General features: G+C 44.4%; 2 protein-coding genes across 15 annotated transcripts in view; both read right to left on the reverse strand.

Annotated features, from left to right (window-relative positions):
* Positions 1-12,913, reverse strand: part of VPS13D (vacuolar protein sorting 13 homolog D) — a 118,534-nt gene extending 105,621 nt beyond the window's left edge. For 7 of the 12 annotated variants that reach the window (XM_081015948.1, XM_081015943.1, XM_081015944.1 and 4 more), the window contains exons 1-7: positions 12,463-12,680; positions 5,433-5,603; positions 3,935-4,009; positions 3,334-3,524; positions 2,312-2,392; positions 753-869; positions 26-130 (exon numbers count right to left, since the gene is read on the reverse strand). In XM_081015948.1, the coding sequence (XP_080872074.1) occupies positions 26-130; positions 753-869; positions 2,312-2,392; positions 3,334-3,524; positions 3,935-4,009; positions 5,433-5,529 (666 nt within the window). In that variant the 5' untranslated portion in view covers positions 5,530-5,603; positions 12,463-12,680. Of the gene's footprint in view, positions 1-25; positions 131-752; positions 870-2,311; positions 2,393-3,333; positions 3,525-3,934; positions 4,010-5,432; positions 5,604-10,248; positions 10,286-12,462; positions 12,685-12,777 lie in introns of those variants that run through there. The other 5 variants (XM_081015939.1, XM_081015946.1, XM_081015941.1 and 2 more) reach the window with 4 other exon arrangements.
* Positions 12,914-13,568: 655 nt separating this feature from the next.
* Positions 13,569-22,370, reverse strand: part of TNFRSF1B (TNF receptor superfamily member 1B) — a 40,666-nt gene continuing 31,864 nt past the window's right edge. For all 3 annotated transcript variants that reach the window (XM_081016169.1, XM_081016167.1, XM_081016168.1), the window contains 4 exons: positions 21,829-21,906; positions 20,307-20,344; positions 18,164-18,404; positions 13,569-17,037 (listed from right to left, as the gene is read on the reverse strand). In XM_081016169.1, coding sequence (XP_080872295.1) covers positions 16,748-17,037; positions 18,164-18,404; positions 20,307-20,344; positions 21,829-21,906 — 647 coding nt within the window. In that variant the 3' untranslated portion in view covers positions 13,569-16,747. The remainder of the gene's footprint in view (positions 17,038-18,163; positions 18,405-20,306; positions 20,345-21,828; positions 21,907-22,370) is intronic.

Here is a 22,370-nt window from a genome sequence, read left to right on the forward strand (position 1 = left end):
GCAAAGGGAAAGAAGAAGATTTTACCTGCAGCTCCCCAGGTGGCAAGTCTCCCATTAAAACACTATCAGTGTCCCAATAGATGCTGAAGTCAGCAATATCCAGCTGCTTTTTCTTCATTAGCTCCTCCACCTTAAAATGAGGACAACTAGATATGAGCCACAGAAAAACCACACAGTATCAAATAACCAACACACCATGTTCCATTTATTACTTTACTGATTTATCAAATTTACAAACATAATACCATCAAGATGGTGCACAAGACAAAGACAGAATATGTTCTAAAAACAACAAAATCGTTTCAACGAAATCTAAAAAGGATAGATCTTTACAAACCCTGAAAACAATAAAAAAGTTTCTGCAGACATGCTGAAGACATGCCTTCGAGATGTCTTCATAATCTAAGCATTATGACCAATACACACAGAAAATGCAACCCAGATTATGCTGCCAGAGACAACAGCAAAAGATCAATTGCACTAAACTTTACTTGGTGGCCAGGACTTGCTACCAGGTTACAGCTTGACGCCGGTCACAGTAGCAGCAATACGGCCATGAAAATTAGGGTGGGCTCTGAGTCTGAGAAGACTACTAGTACAAGTACTTGTACAACAAATAACATAAATCAAATCACTTGTTACAGGAGAGAGCCAAAAAGAGAGCCATGGAAACCAGTGACATTTTTAAAAGCACTTTGCACAACACAGCACTTCAGTTGAGGCAATTCTTCACGGGCACAGCACTGACTCACCGGCTCATTTACGGCATTTTGCACAGATACATTTTTTATGCAGACTCCAAACGCGAACGGTTGTGAAGGATTTGTGACGCCATCCTCAAACCTCATGTGGACATCTTGAATGTTTAACTGAAGGAGGAGAAGAGGGAGAAGGGGAGGTTCTCTTCAGTTAGCAGGTGCAAACTTATTGCTAACAAAGGTTTTAAACACATGAAACGGATGGAATACTGTCTTAAATGGGGAAACGCTGGTCAATCACCAAAAAGGACTAAAGGTTCCTGTCTGGCGTGATATACTGCATAACATTTGCTCATGCTACACAGTCACATGCTCAGCAGCAACACCCTTTGCATGTCATCATTTGCTACAGTAAAATCTTCCTCGTCACTCAAAAGAGCCTAACTTGCCTCCCTCCTACTCAAAATGAAGTAACACCCAAGCCATCTTTTTGTAGAGGAAACTACAGGTTGGCTTATTTGTTTATTTTGCTGGCCTTGGTAGCCACAAAAACAACAACCTGTGGCCACCAGAACTCTGTTGCTCCTCATAATGACTGGGATCTTGTACCAGAGAATATATTGTATGTGCCAGAATGAGATTTGGGCCCATCTACTGCTCTCCTCCCCAGCTGTAAGGGAGTGTTATTGCAAGGATGATATACTTCCAATGCATTCCAAGCATCTTTTTAAGCAGAGTGCCAAAAATAAGCCTGAGCCCTCCTCTCTAGCTGGACCTGACCACAAGAGCACTGCCTCCCTCCTGTGGTTTCCAGAAACTGGTATTCAGAAGCATGACTGTCTCCAACTCCAGAAGCAGAGCATAACCATCATGGCTAGCGGCCACTGATAGCGTTATCCTCTGTAAACTTGCCTGGCCCGCTTTTAAAGCCATCCTGTGGGAGTGAGCTCCACAATTTAACTACGCGCCATGCAAAGAAGTACTTTATCTGTCCCGAATCTTCCAACATTCAGTTTCACTAGATGCCCGCAAGTTATTGAGAAATCTGCCCACTCTCTCCATGCCACGCATGCTATAAAATGCTATCATGCCACATCTTACTTGTCTTTTCTCTAAACTAAAAAGCCCCAAATTTTTCTGTTACATCTGCTTGATCATTTTGGTTCCTCTTTCCTGAACCCCTTCCAACTCTACAATATGCTTCTTGAGTCGAGGCAACCAGAAATGTACAGTGTTTTCCAAAAGTAGTTGCACTATAGATTCGTACAACGGAATTATGATAGCTGCAGCTTAATCTTCAGTTTCTTTGAAGGTGGGAGAGGGGAAATTGCAGGTCAAATGGTGAGGCACATCAAGGGCCACATATGATCCAAGTTGCCCCCCCCCCCCCCGTTTTAAATGTCATGAAGGCATGTTCCCTATAATCCATCTATCAGTCAATTATGATCCCCACAGGCACTCATCATCCGTTCACAAGATTTCCTCTCCCATATGCTGTGCTTGCTACAGCAACCTGAGAATGTGTTTAGGGGGAAGGAAACTTTTTCTCTGCTTGCACACAGTTATGCTGATGGCAGGGTGCAGGGAGGAGACTGTGCACCAATCCAACTTACTTCTATGTTTTCTACGATCCGTGCGACGACAGATGCGGTGACGGAATACCAGTACGATTCTGCTGTCTGTTCCCGCTCTTTCTGAAAGAGAGAAAGAGGAGGGGTTCAATTTTGTGCAAGTATGAAAAGAACACCTACAAGTGGCTTTGTGGACTAAGCTCGAGGGGAGGAGAGGAGACATTCCTGAACACTTGTAGGCTCTTAATCAAAATCAGCCACCTATTTCTCATGTTTGAAAATTTCGCTGTCTATAACAGAGATGGAGAATTTGTGATCCTCCAGATGTGGACTAACAAAGTCTGTGATCTCTAACCATTGGCTATGCTGGCTAACACTGCTGAGAAGTTGTAGCACAACAACATGAAGAAGCCCCAGACTCCCCAACCCTGATGTGTAATAAAAGTGTTGATGCTTACCTACAGCCCCCTAAACAACCAAGATGTTTGAAAAATCTCCTCTCATATGGACCTGCCCATTGGTTGAGATACTCTTCCAAGGGCCTACTGCATGTCCCGTTACCAAAAGAGATTTTGTTGGTGTGAATGTGAAACAGGGCCTTTGCTGTGGCAGCACCCCGATTAGCAAATTCTCTCCCTAGGGAGGCAAGACTCACTTCAGCCTTTTTAGTGGGCAGAAAACACTTGATTATCTTTCCCCAGTACTCTCTCTAAATTTGGGAAATATAGATGAATGTTCCTATTACGCTATAGCTCTAAGATCACAGAATATACAATAGCCAAGTTCCTCACTGTAGCCAAAAAAATCAGGTACAGTTAATGGAAAGAGAAATCATGAGTAAAATTATGTGGGGGTTTTTATTTAAAAAAACCTATTTTTTATTGTTTATAGAAAAAGGAACCATTTGTGTGTATGCACATTGCCTTTCAAGGCCATGCCATTTTAATTTGAGAGAAACAAGAATTCGGTTTTCTGGATCCAGCCAGAAGGAATTTGATTTGTGGTTTTAAAGTAATTTCCCCAAATGCAGAGATAGTTTCATTCAAAGCCCCCAAGCAACTCACTTTCCATTTTTCTTCCAGTGCTAATAAAATAGCTGCCTTGCTTTCTTTTTCAAACAGCCTCTCTTTTTCTTCATCAAAATCTTCTTGCTTTTCCAGTGAGCCAATGAGGTGTAATTTTGATACCGATATCACCCATGGATCAGCATGAGGGCGATAAAATGGTATCTGTAATGTTATCTTGCCAATGAAGCCTGTAATTGCCAAGGAGAACAATGTCAGTACGTATAGAAACATCTTCCCTCTCTGTGACTGGTCATTGATGCAGAAGCTTCCAAATGCAAAAGCTTCCCATTCACTCCAAAGGAAGGGGATGCTGTTCATAAAAAAAAACAACACCCTGTGGGGTGCCAGCAGAGCTCACGATAAGATGCACTGCCTATAAATTCCATACATATAAGTAAGGAATATAAATGTCACTTTCGTGACAAGCATTATTGCAAAATATGATGATCATGCTGTTTAAGTCACTGGAAGCCGCTGAGATTCACAGCCAATTTAATGTTTTAAAACCACCAGGTCACTATAATAAGAACCTTCTTACAAAGGTGTTCCAGTGAATATAACACTTCAACAGCCGCAGAAGCACACTTCTAAAACATACCAGCTTTGACCTCAAAAGGTAGCAAATCCTTCAAGGCCTCTTTCTTTAGTGGTAAATTTTCCAATTCTACAGCACCTGCAAGAACAAATCAACAAAGCAAATTCTGAAGGGAAAAGACTCCTGTTTTATCATAGTATAGAGAAGGGAGGTAATGAGAAATATATTAAAAGATAGCACAATAACTCATCGTCCAAAAACAAACAAACCCAGGCCTGAAATACCAAAACCAATTAAGCATCACTAAAGGTAAAAGTTACAGGTTGTATCCAATACTAGTAGTACTTAGAGTAGACCCACTGAAATCAATGGGCCTATGTCAGTGGTTTTCAGCCAGTCTGCCGTGGCACACTGGGGTGCCTTGAATGATGGTCAGGGGTGCCAAAGGCAACACTGGCCTCTGTCCCTCTTTCCTTCCCTCTCCTTCCCTCCCTTCCCAAAGGCTTGCACAGCTGTTTGTTGCAGAAGTCCTGGATACAGGCTCCCCAGGTGAATGGTGTCTCTAGGGCTGGTGAGGGGGTGCTGGGTGCCAGGAGAGGTAGCCTTGGAGTAAGCAAGCAAGTGGGTGAGGGAGACCAGCCGGCCAGTCCACCAGCCCTTGCTATTTGGAATGGACAAACAAGTCCCAGGCCCCTGTGGGGCAGTGTGAGGAGGCACCTCTCTTTGGAGCAGGGGGTTGGGCAGCTCAGAGACTAGAGTGGCAGCGGCTGCCCAGAGGACTCCCAAGGAGAGTGGAGAGGAGGCTGAGGAAACACTCCACAAGGGAAGGTGCTCAAAAAAGGGTGAGAGGCAAGGGGTGACATAACTGTGCTCCTGAGCCCCACAGGGGTGCCACAGAAATAATGAAGTTGGTCCCTTGTGGAGCCGTGGACTCAAAAAGGTTGACCTATGTTAATCATGTCCATTAACTTCAATGGGTCTACTCCAAGGAAGACCAGCAATGAATGCAACCCATCATTTGTATTCTGCCCCTCTTCTAAAATCTCAGAGTGGTAATTTGGCCACATCACAACAGTGAGAAATAGACTGGGAGATGCTACCTTGCCCAAAGCTTCAGAGGCAAATGTGATTCCATTAAGCTATAGGACAGGAAGAAATAGAACTGCAGGGTCTCTCCACTGGCTCCCATGGAAGACCATTGACTTCTCAAATTGTTCTATTCTGGCTGCTCATTACAAGAACTCTGGTACAAGAAATAGTGCCCCCGTTTGTCTTTTTTCCTCCTGCCTTTTGTGTTGTGCCTTTTAAATCATAAGCCTGAGGACAGGCTTATCACTGACACCTGTAAACTGTTCTAAGGACCTTTACTGGCTGAAGAGTAAAGTAAATTTGAAGAATAAAAATGCTTTAAATAAAGGTGTGTGTTTGAATGTAAGGTGTGTATTTGAATCCTCCTGTATTTCTATACTGGTTCCATAGAAGAACATGGAAACAGACTCTAACTAATGTATGGCATGCTTTAAACGAAATTAGTTCTGTTTGTAACATTCATGCACCTTACCTTTCAGAAGAGCTACTGACAGTTGATCTGTGTTCAGGTTGCTGACATACTTGCCGAGGTAGTTGTTGAGAACCCAGGCTACCAATCCCTCCAACATGACTACTTCTTGGGAGAGGGTAGCAAGGATTGCTCTCTCATTCCTGGTTGCTCTCTTCCATAGTTAAGAGGGATCTGCATGAAATGCAGAAGGGGAAAATTAACTTCAAAGGCGCATACACGAAAGCTCCTAAATGCAGCCACCGTCACCACAGCAACAATGAATACTGTCCAGCAGTATCCAGCAAGAAGGAGCCATATCTAGCCCAGGGACAGAGCATTCACCCTGCATGGAGAAAGACCCGGGTCCTAAAAGGCCACAGCCTCCCTTATGGACCTGCCCATGGGTTGAGATCCAGGTTCAATACCCAGTATTTTTAGGTAGACCTGAGAAGGTCCCTTGCCTGAAAGCCTGGAGAGCACCTGTTTGCCACAGTAGACAATACTAGCTAGATGGACCAATGGTCTGACTCCTTCTAAGGCAACTTCCTCTGTTCCTAAGAAGCTGTAGAATTTTACTCCTTAAAAACACCTTGCCAGCCCTCCTCTGATATGAGTTGTTTCTTCTATTAAGCTAGTACAGGCTTCCTCAAACTCAGCCCTCCAGATGTTTTGAGGGTACTACTCCCATCATCCCTGACCACTGGTCCTGCTAGCTAGGGATCATGGGAGTTGTAGGGCAAAAACATCTGGAGAGCTGAGTTTGAGGAAGCCTGAACTAGCAAGTTGCAGCACCAGTCACTGCCTCTGAGTCAATAATGCTGCCATCTCCCAACACAGGCTGACTAGATGGGAGCAAACCACACCATTTAAAAAATCCTTTCCTGGTGCTCTTCCTGCCTCTGCACCTGAATAGGGCTCACCCACTTCCCCAGCCACTACTTGTTTCACCAGTTTTGCTCTCCGCAGACTGCAAAACCCGCATCTGCAAATGTAGGGCTGCCTTCGTTGAGGGCTTTTCCTCACTCCCCATGTCCAACCCCAACTTACTCCAGACACTCTTATCTTGGCCTAGCAGATTTTAAAAACAAAATGAGTCTGACTTCTGAAAGGAAGGACAGAACGTGTAGAGTAGATTTCTGTCCAGCTGGTATGTGCTCAGGCACAAATTAAGCCGTACATGCAAAAGAACAGAGAGCCCACTTAAGGCAAGGGAGTTGAAAGGGTTTCTGGACTGGAGTTCTGGGGGGGGAGAAACAGGAATGGGTTTTTTTGTTTGAAAGACAGTGTTTGTCTTCAGCTGTGCACAGCAGGGATGAGGCAACTGCAGCCCACCCAATGTCGCTGGACTACAATTCCCAGGATACTTATCCGCTCGTTGCATTGGCTGCAGCCAACAGGATTTAGAGCCCAACATCTGGAGAGTCACAAGTTCTCCCTCCCTAGTGTACTGGGGACATGGTTTAATTTCTTAGAAGAGAAGAAACAAGAGTTGAGGGCTGGGGAGAAAACCTTGCAATCTGTTTTATAAGCCCTTCTTTATTCTGGGTGGTTGGTGGGTATATGAGAGAGATAGATAGATAGAGAGAGAGAGAGAGAATATTAATGAATGAAGTTGAACTCATTTGGTGTGGAAATGCAGCACTTCCACTGTGCCCCATGTATTATCACAGGCATCTAAGCCCAGTCACATGTTTTGACCCATGCAGCAGCGCCCCTGTTGTGATCCTACGTCTGGACAGAAAGTGAGTCACTGCCAGCCATATGAACTTTCCAAAAACCTTCCTGATGCCCTAAATTGATTACGATCTGGCTAACATGTTCAACTTTGTTAGTAAAGCTGTGAAGGTCAATGCTATGTGCAGTAATCTTTACACAAAGTTATTCCAGTAGCCCAAAGTAGGGTTTAAGGCTACAGGAGGGTTCACTGCAGGCTCTGGTATATACCAATGATGTCACTGCCATGTGATAAGGCCTAGGATCAATATCCAGACTCAAAGCAGAGTCAGATTAACTCTGCAGAGAGCCAAGGAGCAGCCATGGGGCAGGGGGAAATCAATCAGTTATTTCATCACCTCAAGAATCTGAGCACCAGTTGCCCGCTTGGGATGCAGCCCAGACTTTTGCACAGATTCTATTATCTTCTAATTACTGCTATTAACTAGGGGGCACATTTGGGAATGCTTTGTGTTTTTGTAATTGTAACCTTGATTTTGTAATTCTTTACACAAGCAGGGATCGGTCTTCTTCTTGATTACACCACTATAGTATATCGATGTCACAATGCTACTAGTGACTCAGGTCCAAGGATCTACTTTATGATTATCCAAGTTGGTGGAGGTTCTAGTGGAACTTTCGACTCTCCCCACATTCTTCAGACTATCTATGAACTTGCCTCCCTTTCAAAATAAGTGTGTTACAAACAGCATTGCACTGCACACAAGTCCAAACCTGTCTTGGGCCAACAAAACTAGTTATGGGGCGTTCTGGATCCAGGTCAACATTTATATATTGCATTTTAAGATTTCATTTTTTTAAAAAAATAATATTTATTACTTTTAAAGATTACAAAAAGGAAAAGAAAGGAAGGGAAAGGGAAAAAAAGCAAGATGAAGAAAAAAAAGAAAGAAAAACAATACAATAAAATGTATACACAATACACAACACATCACTAAGCAATACCATAAACTAAGCAAGACATAACAAACACAATTTAAAACACACATCAAACCATTTCAATATCATATCTTACATTCACTTGTTTCAACGACCTCCTCACACCTCCCTTTTTGTATTCCACTTCTATTAATTATTTCAGCAATTCCTTTCCATCTTCCTCTATTTTCTGTCATATAGTTATCTTAACATATTTTAACCTTATTTTCCCTTTAATACTCCAATGATCTACTTGTACTTAATTCCTTCTAACATTTCTACTAAAGCCGTATAGTTTCATTCCAACATTTTTCTAACACTCATTAATTTTACAATATTTCCATAAATAGTCTTTAAACTTTTTCCAATCTTCTTCCACCGTCTCTTCTCCCTGGACTCGGATTCTGCCAGTCAATTCCAAATAGTCCATCAACGTGGTAATCTTCTGTCCGAGGCTCTTAAGTCTTTTCCAAGTCCCTTCTGCGAATCTTCTTCATATTTGTACATGCACTTCACTTTGTCTTCTACTGATCTTATTTTTATTTCCTATTTTGAGACTGAAGAGTAGATCTCGGGGAAACTCCCACCTAGAGATGATTTTATTCCTTCTCGACAGGGCAGCCAAATCTCCGTAGTTAAAACTAAGATCCAAAAGATATTTTGGGACGTCTTTCAAAATTTCTCCAAGTCTGAAGGCCCTCACAATTTTAATCTCTTCTTGACCCAAGTCCAGGTCCCAAAAATCAGCAAGTTCCTGTGTAAGGGGATCTATCAAACTTTCCTTCTCCAGTTCAGGTAGAGCTCTGGTCCTCGAAATCTGATTTTCTTTAAATTCAATCATAGAAGGCATCAACGTATGATCATCAAATTGCATCTGTAAGGCTGGGACCCTCTCTCTCTCCAGTTGTGTTACTTTATGTTCAACAACAGCAACTTTCTCCCTGGTCTTCTCCACAGTTTGCCATGTCAAAGTAGATTCCTATATCAATTTCTGAATAGTTTCTGTATTGATGTTCACTTTTTGTCCCAAATTATCGATTTTGGTAGTTACCACATCCACCCTCTTGTTAAGCTGTTCCAGTGAGTCATTTATCTTACTTAGTACTGCCACTAAGGCCTCTTCTGTCAACATTCTTAACCGATTCAAGGTCAGTCCCAGAGTCTCACAGCTTTTTATCTTACAGCCGGAAATTCCCCCAGCTCAACTCTTGTAACAGTTTCCAAGGCTTCCTCTAGAGGGAAACAGTTTCTATTTGTATTGGTCCTTTTAAACACAGTTCAAACAATAAAGTTAGTTTCAATTTTCAATTACTTTTACTTCTTTTTAAACGCAGACGGAGACAATGGAAACAAAGTATTTCTCTTATTTAACTAGCTGTCAGTGAACGTTCTAATCGCAGTCAATAAGCATTCTAAGGCACGTCAATCCTACCGGCAGCCCGTTTTCAGGATCGGAGCGGTGGTATTTTAACTCTGTTCGCTCTCTCCTGCAGGTATATTCGGTCCAAAACTTTCCCCCCTCTTCTCCTGCCACCAAGGGCGGTTTAGTATTTTTTACCAATGGAAATTTAGTCCTTTAGGGTAGACTTTCCGCGACTTCAGCTTGCATTCATTGCTTCAATCTATTTACAAAAGGGGGAGGTGAACTTCCTGTTTTGGACCTCCCCGTTTCAACACCAAATTAAGACATTTAAAAATCCAAATCTCCGCTCTACTCACGGGTAGTTGCTTTAAGATCAAATTGTCCACAGGAAAAAGTCAGCGCTCTCTGACAACAGCTATGCGGCTTCGCTCCGTGGAAGAAGCAATCAATTCGAGGCACCGCGCCGCTCACCCCACGTCGCTCCGGATCCCCTAAACCGGGTTTCCCCGCGAGTGGGGGAGGCGCAAAAGGTGCCAGCCGAATCCCACGTTCACAGGCTTCACCCGCCTTCGCCGTGGCGGCCAGACCCGAATTTCCACGAGGCAAATTCCTCCCGATCAGAGGAATTCCGCCATTGCAAGAGGCGCCAACCCAGAAGACCGCATTTTAAGATTTCAAAATGCTTAACACAAATTATCATCACAGTGGATCTTTTTGGAAGCTCTATCACCACCACCATGTTGCAGAAAGATAATAATAATGCAAGAGGAAATAAAGGGGAGAACACTGTTCACCCAAAGCCAGGCCTTTTCTTCCACTAACCTGTTTTCTCTCAGTCACAGCAATCTCACCTCCAAATCTGAAATACAAGATGCATTCCAGAAAGGTAGCTGTGTTAGTTATGTTGCAGTAAAACCACCAAGTGTGGTGCACCTTGCAATTGAGAAATAAGCTCAGGCATCAGCTTTTGTGGGGCAAAGCCCACTTTGTCAAATGCTAGGAGTGATTGTATTAACTAGTTGATGGAGAAATTAATGAGTTGTGTACAGATACCATTTCAGCCTAAGAAGGGACAGAACAAAGGAGAAGGTGTGTCCCATTTATGCACAAATGCAACAGAAGGGAAAATAATCCAGCATGAGAAGAACTATCCAGTCCCAACTGGCAATGAACAAACAAAGCAAGAGAAATAGTATACATCAGCATCCTCAAAGAACCAAATTTTAGAACAGTTAATCTGTTGTTGAAAGAGCTGCCAACCCTTTTACGCCAGAATCTAATTCATCAAAAGCAACAATAAATAATAAAGCCATGTCTAATAATAGTTTTGCAATAAGAAATATTTTAGGTGACAGCTAGTGTAGCATAGAAGCCAAGAGATCTGGCAACAAATCAACTAATTCCAGGTTCAAATCTTGTATCTGCCATGAATTCACTTTGTGGTCTGTGGAGAGCCATTCTTTGTTCCTGTCAAATTGGGCAATGGGGTTACAAGCCAAAGCATTGTTGTAAGGGTAACACTAAGATAAAGGATCTAAAAAACTTCTGACCTAGAAAACACTACATAAATGCTATATAGAGCAATATGTGGGATAATAATAACATAATAATGGCCTGCAAAACAGCTTTGGTGTACACTTGCGAAGAGGATAATGGATGTCATTAAAAAGCTCTATAAGATGAACCCTGCTCAATCTGACAAAAGGCCTATCTAGTCCAGCTTTCCACAGAAGTCAACCAGACATAAGAAGAGTCCTGCTGGATCAAGCCAAAGGCTCATTTAGTCCAACGTCTTTTTTTCAGAGGCCAACCAGATGCACATTATGGGATGCTCACAAACAGGACTTGAGAGCAATAGCACTCTCCTCACTTGTAAAACCCAACAACTAGTATTCAAAGGCATACTGTCTTGGACAGGGGATAACACAGCCATTGGGGCCAGTAACCAAAATCATCCATGAATTTGTCTAATCCACTTTGAAAGCCATCTAGGTTGGTGGCTGCTGTTACATCATGTGAGAGTAAGTTCCATAGTTTAACTATGTGTTGTGCGTGAACATGTCTCATCTGTCCCAAAAACATATGAATTGCGGTATCGCAGAATTCCTTAGACTGCCCATAAGGAAGCCACAACCTTATATATCATACCATCATCAATCAGCAACACCTGGGATAATAAATACTATGACCTTACTTCTGAATGCCATTGTAACTGTGACACCACGATAATAGACATGAAGCACTTTTGATGTTTGAAAGCACAAAGCAACTACTACTCTTCCGAGCTACAATAAGGGGTGGGGGTGGGGAGGAGAGAGAGAGAGAGAAAGAATGGGAAGAATCCTACCTGCCCTTCCCCAGGGCTGCTGCAATGTGGACATAATATACTATATACTCTTGAGAGTCCCATGGACTGCAAGAAGACCAAACCTATCCATTCTTAAGGAAATCAGCCCTGAGTGCTCACTGGAAGGACAGATCCTGAAGCTGAGGCTCCAATACTTTGGCCACCTCATGAGAAGAGAAGACTCCCTGGAAAAGACCCTGATGTTGGGAAAGATGGAAGGCACAAGGAGAAGGGGACGAGATGATTGGACAGTGTTTTCGAAGCTACCAGCATGAGTTTGACCAAACTGCGGGAGGCAGTGGAAGACAGGAGTGCCTGGCGTGCTCTGGTCCATGGGGTCATGAAGAGTCGGACACGACTAAACGACTAAACAACAACAAATTAAATTAACATATAATTTCAACAAATGAGAGGGGAACCATTGATTAAAGCACCATATAGACCCGAGAAGGGCTAGGTGAAGCCTTTTCCACGACGCAAACTCTACACGAATACTAAAGGGGGGTGAAATGGGAAGAAGCTCCTTCTACCGGCCGACCTCACAGGGTTGTTGGCAAAGATGGACACCTAGAGAAGAGGCACGAAGCAATGCCAATGGGGGGGGGCATACTATTCTTCCCCAACGACAACATGGTGGGGGCGGAGGGGGGAGGAGAGCGAATGGGAAGACGCTAATCGCACGGACCTACCTCACGGGGTTGTTGTGAAAGGGAGGGGGGAGAAGCCCAACACACTGGAGATAAATGGACGTGCGAAGCCAAAACCAAGTGCGAAGCTAGCGGGCCCCGCCCCCTTTTCCCATCAGGCGTAGCGAGAAAGTCACCTCCTCGCCAGCCAAAGGGAGGGGGAAAGGACAGGGCAGCCCAGGCGGGCCTGCGCCGGGTCTCCTTCTCCTCCGCCGCTGCCTCCCGCCTCAGCACTTCCGGCGACGTCGAGTGACGGCCACTTACTTCCTTCTTCCGTTCCGTCCCCGGCGCGCGCGCGCGAGAGAGAGGCGGGCGTACCTGCCAGTCCTCGCGAGCCGCCGTCCTGCGCTCGCTTGTGTGACAAGGGACCAGCCGGGCCGGGCTGGGCCCGCCTACCTTCGGCCTGCGTCAGGTCTAGCGCAGAGCGAAGGCGCAGGCCGAGACGTGGGACGCAGAGCCGTCGATCGGATCTGTCGGCCGGGCCGGGCGTTTGCCGAACGCCATTGCTGGGAGGCCGGGGAAAGCGGGCGTGACCCCCGCCGGGGGGGGGGCTCTCGGTTGTCATGGCAACGGAGGCCAACCCCGTTCAGGCTGCAGTGCTGTGCGCAGGCGCAGCTTAACTTAGTTGTAGAACGGTTGGATAGAAACTGCACTGACTTAGCTCAGTTTGTTAGAAGGGGGCGCTGGTGACGCCAAGGTTCCAGGTTCAATCCGCGTAGGGACACCTGCAACCTGCACATTCCTGCGCATTCTATGCTGCCTTTGGCTGAGTATTCACTCCAAGTCCTCCAGCATGTCTCCCATGAAAATAGGGACGGTCCTATTCCCTAATAATAATATTTATACTCTGTCCATTGTACTGTACGGAGCCATTCTGGGCAGCTTCCAACATACGTAAAAACGTAATTAAACATGAAGCATTAAAACTAAACTATACATGGCTGCCTTCAGATGTCTTCTAAAGGTCTAGTTCCTTATTCTCTGATTAAAATAGGGACGCTGTAATGATTTAAAAATCGGGGTTTGGCTTTTGCTGCCCAACTCCCCATGGGATTCTTGGGTTCCCTAAGTCTATGATCCATGAGAGAAGAATGGATGGAGACAGGAGCCAGTGGAAAGCAAGGCAGATGTTTATTTTTCTGTTGCAACAGAGTTCCTTCCCCTCCTTGCAAGGAGGCAAGAGAGACCCTGAATAAAAGTATGCAGGAACCTTTAAAGACTTTTGACATTGCCCAACCCCCTTACCTAAAGACCACCCCAAAATCATCATAGATACATCATAGGAGACAAGTCTACACCAGGCATGTCTGAAAGTCCATTTTGGGGGTCTAATCCGGCCTGCAGGTCACTTAAACAACTCTGGGGTAAAATTGTAAAAAAAGCTCAACAACTTTGGTCGGACCTCACGCATGTTTACTTCATCAAATCTGGCCCTCTTTGAAAAAAGTCTGGGCACCCCTGGTCTACACAGAAATCCTCTCTGCCAGGATAAGGGTCATTGATTGCATTACCTGGGCAGCCTGGCCATTCTTTTGTGATGGTTCATACTTTAGTTCCTCAATCCAGGTCACAGGCTCACCCTATTCATACACAAATAAGCCCTTAAAACAGGATTTGTAAGCAAAAGGACAATGGGAAGGCTTTCCCCATTTGCCTCCCTTATTGCAGAGGAATATTTGAGGTCAATGAAAGAGTCCAAATGGCTTAAGGATTGCTCTCCTGAACATGGTTTATATATTTAGATATGTGTGTACTTATGAATGGTTATTCTATATTTGAGGCCTCAGAATTCTTATAACGCTAAGGAAAAGCAGGAGATTCCAGGATCAAATCAGAAACCGGGATGGCATCTGTAAATCTGGGACTGTTTCTGGAAAATAGGTACACTTGGTGGGTCTCGTTCTGATTTGTTTATGAGATAATGACAACAGCGACAATGGTCAGTTGGACTTGTTACCCGAGGTTTCCAAACGACGTCAATTTTAAAACAAAATGCATTGCATAATACAAAGAAGAAGTCATATAAAGAAGCATTAATGCTTTTGTAATTCAAACAGCACACATGCACCGAACGACAACAGTAAAATAACAATAAAAACATAAATCGGCTCAGCCCATCAAAGTCCTGGTGGAAAAGCCAAGTTTTTGCTTGGCACTGAATAATGCCAGGTAGACCTCACATATGACAAGGAGCATTCATCCTGATTTGCTTGTGGGGTCTTTATAAGTCTTCCCATTAGTCATTTGTTTGCCCCATCAGTTCCAGGTTTGTTTGCACTAGGGCAACAGAGCACAGGTTAAGCCCCCTGCTTTCCACTGGTGCTGCCGAGTGGCCCATTTTACTGCCTCCCATCACAATAAATGGCACGTGAAGATCTGAGTGTGTGAAGATGTGGAAGCCACTCAAAATTACCACACAATAGATGTCCCTGTCAGATTTATTTAGCTGGAACAAAGCAATAAATCTGCATGTCCCACCTGCTGGGTTTGGGTACTTTGGCCTGTCTGGAGAGCACGGGCCCAACAGACACTGGCAAAAGCTTGAGGGCTGTTCCTTATAAGTCATACCAACAACGAAAAAATGGTTATGCTATGCAAGGTCCAGTTTCATTTCATGAGGGTTATCAGTTGTTGCAAGCTCTGCTTAACTTCCCTGAAAACGGAACTCTCCATTTATCAGCCACTCAAGATGCTTCAGAATCATAGAGGCAGAGGAGTGTTGGGTCCTTCTAGCTCAGAACTTTCTGCACTGAAAAAAAACAGCTCTTCAGGGTTTCAAATAGGGGTCCCTCCCAGTGCTACCTGGAGATGCCAGGGATTGAACCTAAGACCTTCTGCATGCAAAGCAGGTGCTCCTCCAACGCAACAGTAGGATCAGGAGGCAAAGCAAAATTCTTCACTATTTTTCTCCAAGGCATCTCTCAAGCAAGCATGTGTAAGGGAGGTAGAAAGAGTTAAACACTAGCAATTGAAGCTTTCTCGTGCACAGATGACTAAAATTCCCTCTTTTTTTATATGAAACTGCTTCCTCTCCCCACTCAGTGATATATTACATTATTTTCTTTATTTATTACAGCAACTGTACACAATTACATAAATGGAAAAGAATGTTGACTAAAATTCTGGAATACTATACTGAATGGGGGGAAAAGTTTTGAAAAACAAATTCATCATCCCTATTGAACAATGGAAACCTATTATGAAGGAAAACATTCCTTGCAATCAAATTGCAGCTATCTTACAGGCCTGGGCCTCTGGAAGTGTGACTGAAAATCCAGTCTTCTGCTTAAATTGGATAAATAAGCCATAAGGAGACACCTTTTACCGGGTCAGATCCAGCTCAGTATTGTTGACACTGACCAGCAGCAGCTCTCCAGGGTTTGTGGCAGGAGCCTTTCCAAGCTACCTGAGTTTGCCTCGGACCTTTAGGGAACAATGCATGTGAGTTGCCACTAAGTTATAGATGCCCCTAATGACCACAGGAAGCTGCCTTATACCTAGTCAGACCATTGGTCCATCTGCCTCAGTATTGTCAACACTAACTGGCAGTGGCTCTCCAGGTTTTCAGACGGGACATTCCTAGCCCTACCCAGAGATACCAAAGATTGAACTTGGAGCTCTTTGCGTGCAATGCATGTGCTCTATATACACTCCCACAGGAAGCTGACACTTATGGTCAGACCATCTGGTTCAATATGGTCTACACAATAACTAACAATGGCCCGCGAAGGTTTCAGACAGGGGAGCATTCACAGCCCCGTCTGGAGATGCTGGGGACTGAACCTGGGACCTTCTGCACACAAAGCACATGGTTTTGCCACAGAGCAACATCTCTCTTCCAGTTGCTAAAAACACAGGCAGCATTTCTCCACTCCTGGGCAGAACTTGTCTGGGATTTGAACCTGGGACTTCCTGCACCCTAAACAAAAATAATACACATAGACCAAAAAGCAGGAATGGGGCAAACTAGGGGGTGATGGAAAGAAAAAGGTGGGATGGAGGCACGGGGGGAGGGGACACAGGCACGGAATCAGAGCACCATATCACTATAGGTGTAATTTTGGGGCAACGTGGTGATCAACGCATTCCAGAATCTGCATCTTTAGTCACCGACAAATCCTGGAATTCCAATACTGTACGAATATTTCTCACAAAGTTCGTTCTCTTCCCCTTTTATATATTACAAATTAAGCACCTGAGATTCTCTAGAACCCATGGCAGGCTTGTGATCCATTTGTAACACACAAAAACTGCTGTGCCACCCTCGGCGGGTCTCCACAAGCCTCCCTCATGTAGCCTTCATGCCCACGTCTTGTATGCTCAGGGGAAGTGCCTTCCCCACGCTGTGGTCAAACACGTCCATATTGTCCTCAACCTCTTCCGCAATCTGCGTCCCGCTCTCCTTTTTCAAGGGGCTTTCTTCCTTCGACAGGGGAAGGTCTTCTGCCAAAGTGCAGTCTCTGGAATTGGAGGCACTCGAAGCATTCAGCAACTGGAACGGCAAGCTGTGGTCCGAAGCGTTACAGATGCTGATGGTGCAACTGACATTGACGTGTGTTCCTCCACTGCCGGATTGCTCTGTTATTAAAAAATAAGAAGGCAAAACCAATTTATAGCTGGCACTTTATTCCACGATAGCTCTCTTTTGTGCATCCTGGTGCATCCTGTGTTGGAGGGGCTGCCATGTGGTTGGTACATATAAGCACACATGGTGGGACTGAAATTTGGTGGCTTAAAGGTGGCTGGATTTTGGAAGAAGGTGTTTGCTGAAATCGCTCCGATAACTGCACAAACGATTACTCCGTCTTTCCACCTGGTGCTTTTGAATCTGTACGTAGAAACAGAACTTATATCACCTCTCGTAACAGCAGCCCAGGGTTGTACTGCGTTGCCAAATCCTAATAATTTGGATTCGGAAAAACTTCTGTGTTCTGTTTATAATATGGGGGGGGGGGGCGATCTACCTTGTTAATAATTTGGATTGCTGGTGTTCTAGGGTTTAACAAATTACCTTTATTGAAAAGATAGCTCACAGACTAAAAGTGTCTAAAGGGCAGAACTTGAATGACTATTTTTAATATATACATGATTTTATTTCTTATACAAATATTGAGGCACATGGTGGTTACTCAGTGCCAGCAATACATGCAAAAGTCTGGTTTGTTTAAAACTATATAGAACCTTTATTCTCAATAATGATAGAACTCACAGGTGGAGAACACTTTTATTTTTCTATACAGTGGTACCTCTGGTTACGAATTTAATTCGTTCCAGAGGTCCGTTCTTAAAAACCGTTCTTAACCTGAGATACCACTTTAGCTAATGGGGCCTCCCGCTGCCACCGCGCCATCGGTGCGTAATTTCTGTTCTCATCCTGAGGTAAAGTTCTTAACCCGAGGTACTACTTCCGGGTTGGCGGAGTCTGTCACCTGAGGTGTTTGTAACCCAAGGTACCACCGTATCTTTATTATTGGTAAGGAGGACACTCTATTGTCCCTTTGGAGCTGCACTGGACCTGTGCACTTTTGTCCTTCCGTGCCGTGACACTTTCTGCTTTATATTTTTGTTTCTTTGTTTTCTTTCTTGCTATATTTGCACTTTTCTTTTGTAACTGATCAATATACCTATTTAAACCACACTATTATTGGGCAACTGATAAATGGAATAAATGAGTACAAGTAGCATGCTCAGGGGAGTTCCTTACTTGAGTTTGCGCCGCTGTGATGCACGCAGGTATTTGATGGAGAAGATCTTTGTTGAGTCCTCTCTGTGTCGGTGCTTAAAGTGCCCTCGCTGCTGACCCCGCTGCTTTTCTCAGAGGCCGGTGGGCTATCTAAAGACCCGCTGCTTGAGGCGGAGACCTGAAGGAGATTCTGCTCCTCCTGCTGCAGAGCGTTGGTGTCCTGATGCCAGTTGGTGGGTGCTTTTTCGGGACATGAAAACGGCTAGAAAGCAATGAAGGACAGAGGTGTCAGAGACACACCGACTTTGTGTTCAAGTAATTGACCATCGGCAGGTGCCCCTGACTGAGTTTTCATTAAAAAAAAAAAAGTCCTCCTAAACAGAAAGTTATGAGGCAAAATGTGCAAGTACCTTTCAAACAATTTATGTGACTTGAGAGTGGCTGTGATGTAGCCACCTTGTCTATTTTTAGTCCTGTTGTGTTTAGCCAGCACCAGTATGTGAGAGAGATCAGTATTACGTTATCTCCACAACCAGGACCAGCAGTGCATTAAAGGCATCCAATGAAACAAGAAGTTTGAATTATTCAGGAATAAAGTCTCTGCGTAAAAGGGTTGGGGGTGGTTGTCTCTCTGATTTTATGTTATGCCATGATCCCTAATCGCAGCCTTTTTGTGTTATGCCCTGCCATACTATGGCAGCCATTTTGTGGCTGGCACCTCCAACACACACTCAACATTTGAAATGTGCCCACTGGTTCAAAAAGGTTGGCGACCCCCCAATGCAGAGTGGAGGAGTTGTAATTATCTATATTCACCTTTGCCTGAGTATTATCACTGAACACTCCCAGTACGTTTCTGAGCACAATTCAAAGTGTTGGTGCTGACCTTTAAAGCCCTAAACAGTCTCGGTCCAGTATACCTGAAGGAGCGTCTCCACACCCATCGTTCTGCCCGGACACTGAGGTCCAGCGCTGAGGGCCTTCTGGTGGTTCCCTCACTGCAAGAAGCCAAGTTACAGGGAACCAGGCAGAGGGCCTTCTCAGTAGTGGCACCCGCCCTGTGGAATGCCCTCCCACCAGATGTCAAAGAGAAGAACAACTACCAGATTTTTAGAGGACTTCTGAAGGCAGCCCTGTTTAGGGAAGCTTTTAATGTTTAACAGACTACTGTATTTTAATGCTTTGTTGGAAGCCGCCCAGAGTGGCTGGGGAAACCCAGCTGGATGGGCGGGGTATAAATAATAAATTCTATTCTATTCTATTCTCTAACCCAAACTGCAGGCCACAGTTAATATTTAGCTGAGGGCTTATGACCATCCCCGGCATTTGTGTTAGGAGGCAGAGTACTCTTCTCCAGACAGTCATTGCAGAAGCTAGAGTGCATTTCACAGGGCCAGGCATCAGGAGCTGGCATTCTTGGGCAGTTGCTGAGAGATCCACACCCCAGTGGGGGGATGTGGGGGATATAATTTGATTTGAAGGGCCAAGGGTTGGGAGAAGGCTGACTTGGACCATACTGAGCTATATGGACCAAGGACAGAGTAGACCCACTGACATTAATAGAAGTAGATCCATAGGTGCAAGGACGTTGGGATACCCAATGGAGTTTACCCTCCATCTCCCTATGTGCCTCCCTCAATCTGTTATGGGGATTCCCCACAACTCACCAGAGCAGATTTGGGGACAGCAAAGGGAAGGGGTAGGCAAGTTTTGTTGGGCAAGCAAAAATCCCCTTGCTTGCAAATCTACTTCACTGCGTACAGTCCAACGGACCAAAGTTAGTCATCTCCATTAGTTTGATGGGCGTACTCTGAAAAGAACCAATGTTTGACACAACCCTAACAGTCCAACTTTGTATAAGGTAGCTTCCTCCACTCTCTTCTTCTTAAGATTTGCCTCAGGAAGGTTTTGATAGTGCTCCAAGGCATTACAGGATACTAAAATGGTTCTACATGAGAAGCACCATGTCAGGGGTATTATGAGTAATTAAAATGGCAGATGCCTCATGGACTCGGTGACCTGGTGCAGTGGGGATTTGCAGAGGTGCACTGGGGCTCCCCACAGATGCTGTCTGTGGCACACAGGGAGGAGCATCCATGCTTGGTATAGTTGGAGATGAAAATACAAGATTATCCTTTATATTGAAAGAGAGGCTGTCACTCACCTGTTTTTCCTTGGCAAAAGGCAGTACGTAACGGTGGCCTGCCAAAGAGAAAAATCACAAATTAGAAATTAACCTCCCTTCATGCATAACTAGTTCCTGCAAAAGCCCACAGAGGGATGGATGAATTCGTCAATTTCGGTTTCTCTCGGCTTCTCATTTCTTCCCGTCTTTTAGCTATAAACCAGGACAAGGACAGGGAACTAGATCCATCTTTCCTCAACCCCTGTGGGCAACTTTGACAGTTGGGCTGGGGCTGCCCACCTGACAATCACCTGATGTCACAATGTGGCCACACAGTACTTTGCAAGCACCCCTATGGTCGCTGGTGGGGAGCTGACAATCGGAGATCTGTGCATTGGAAGATGCCCCAAAGGTGTAGCTCTTGAGACACGAATATCAGAATACTTCAACTGCCTATGCCAATTAGCATTGCATGTGTCTAGAAAGAGTTATAGGAATTGCTAGTTCATACCATTTAGAAAAACTAACCTATTAGACCCATTCTCGATACCCAAATTGTTCATAGTAATTCTCCCCTAACCGCTGAAGGAGTCCAACTGGGTCTAAAAGCCTTTGACTAAATTTGATGTTATTCATTGGTCACGTAAGTATTTTGATCAGTCTCAGACATAAACAGAACAGGTTAAGTTGTCATTGTATTATCTTTGTGATTTTCTCCATTTCGACTGCATGCTTATGTTTCCACATTGTGTTAAAGTTGTATTTTATTTTCTTATAATATTTAGAAACATTTTTTTTCCTGTTCCTACACAACTTAAATCTTTGAGTCTTGGTTTATATTGTGGGGATAGAGCATCCTTTTATCATGTTGCACAATTACTAAGAGAACATCTGTTCTTATCCATTGGGCTGCCTGGTTTTCTGTGCTCCAAATTCCAAGAATCTGGAGCTGTCCAGCAACATCCGTTGTCATTTATTGGAAGCTGGTGTGTTCACTGCCGCTGGGAGCATAGCCAAGATGCCGATCTCATTCTTTTCTCTAATTTCCGGCTAAGAGCTCTTGCAAGGTATAATACTGTCCCCTCCAGAAAGTTGGGAAAGAGAGAAAGCTGGGGCGGTAGGCAACCAGAGTATTCTGAAGCTATGTAAGTAAACTCTGGTAAGATCACTGAGACGTAGGATTGTACAGTTGGAAGGTACCCCAACAATCGTCTAGTCCAGCCACTTGCAATGCAGTAATAGGACAGAAGAGTCTAGGGTTGCCATGCCTAGTGAGCAAGCAACAGAGAGGAATGGAAACACAGGCAGGAGAGAATACTGTACTAGGGGTATAAAGAGTTGAACTGTATAATGGAAGACAGGAGAGAACCCGCTGTATACAAAACAAAACAAAATGGGGGCTTATAATGAAAGAGGACAATGGAGGACTTTGAATATGTTCCCCAACAGGGGGAGCTCTGAGTGCAAGAGAGCACCAGGGGTTCTGAGGATCTCTTAGTGAGGGATGCAGCAGCCATGATGTGGTTTAGTTATTTCCTCAGCAGTTCTTTACATGTCTCACCTTTTTTCCTCAGGACAAAGCAGGCACAAGTCCCTCCGATCAGTGCAAAGATGGCACACACCACTCCGGCCACCAAACCTGGGAAGACGAATGACAACAATGCTAGGAACCCCAATGCAAAACCCAGAAAAGCACAACTTCCAACGCTTCCTATTTCCGTCTGGGAAACACTAGGGTTTTAAGATGCCACATTTCTGGAAACTTTGAAGTTTACTGGGTGAGGGGGGAGTCAGTTTCAAAAATGTAAATGATGGGAGAAATCGAACTTTATGCCACCTTATCAAACCTAGACTGGACTTCAGGAAGAAGGGTCTAAATCTGAGTCCTCAAAATTAGCCAGGGTGAAATGTCTTTTTTGTTGTTGTTGATCTGTTGTTGATGACATGTAGTAATAATAATAATAGTGGTAGTAGTAGCAACCCTTAACGTTTTTTTACTGCACTTCTAAGTGCTCAAAGCACCCACCATGTGTTATCTAGCTGTGATCTTTTATTTGTTAATTTCCTAACCAGCCTTCCTAGGGCAGGTTTACAGCAATACAA

This window comes from Podarcis pityusensis (assembly GCF_964106645.2).
Source record: "Podarcis pityusensis genome assembly, chromosome: 8".
Taxonomy (NCBI): Eukaryota; Metazoa; Chordata; class Lepidosauria; order Squamata; family Lacertidae; genus Podarcis; species Podarcis pityusensis.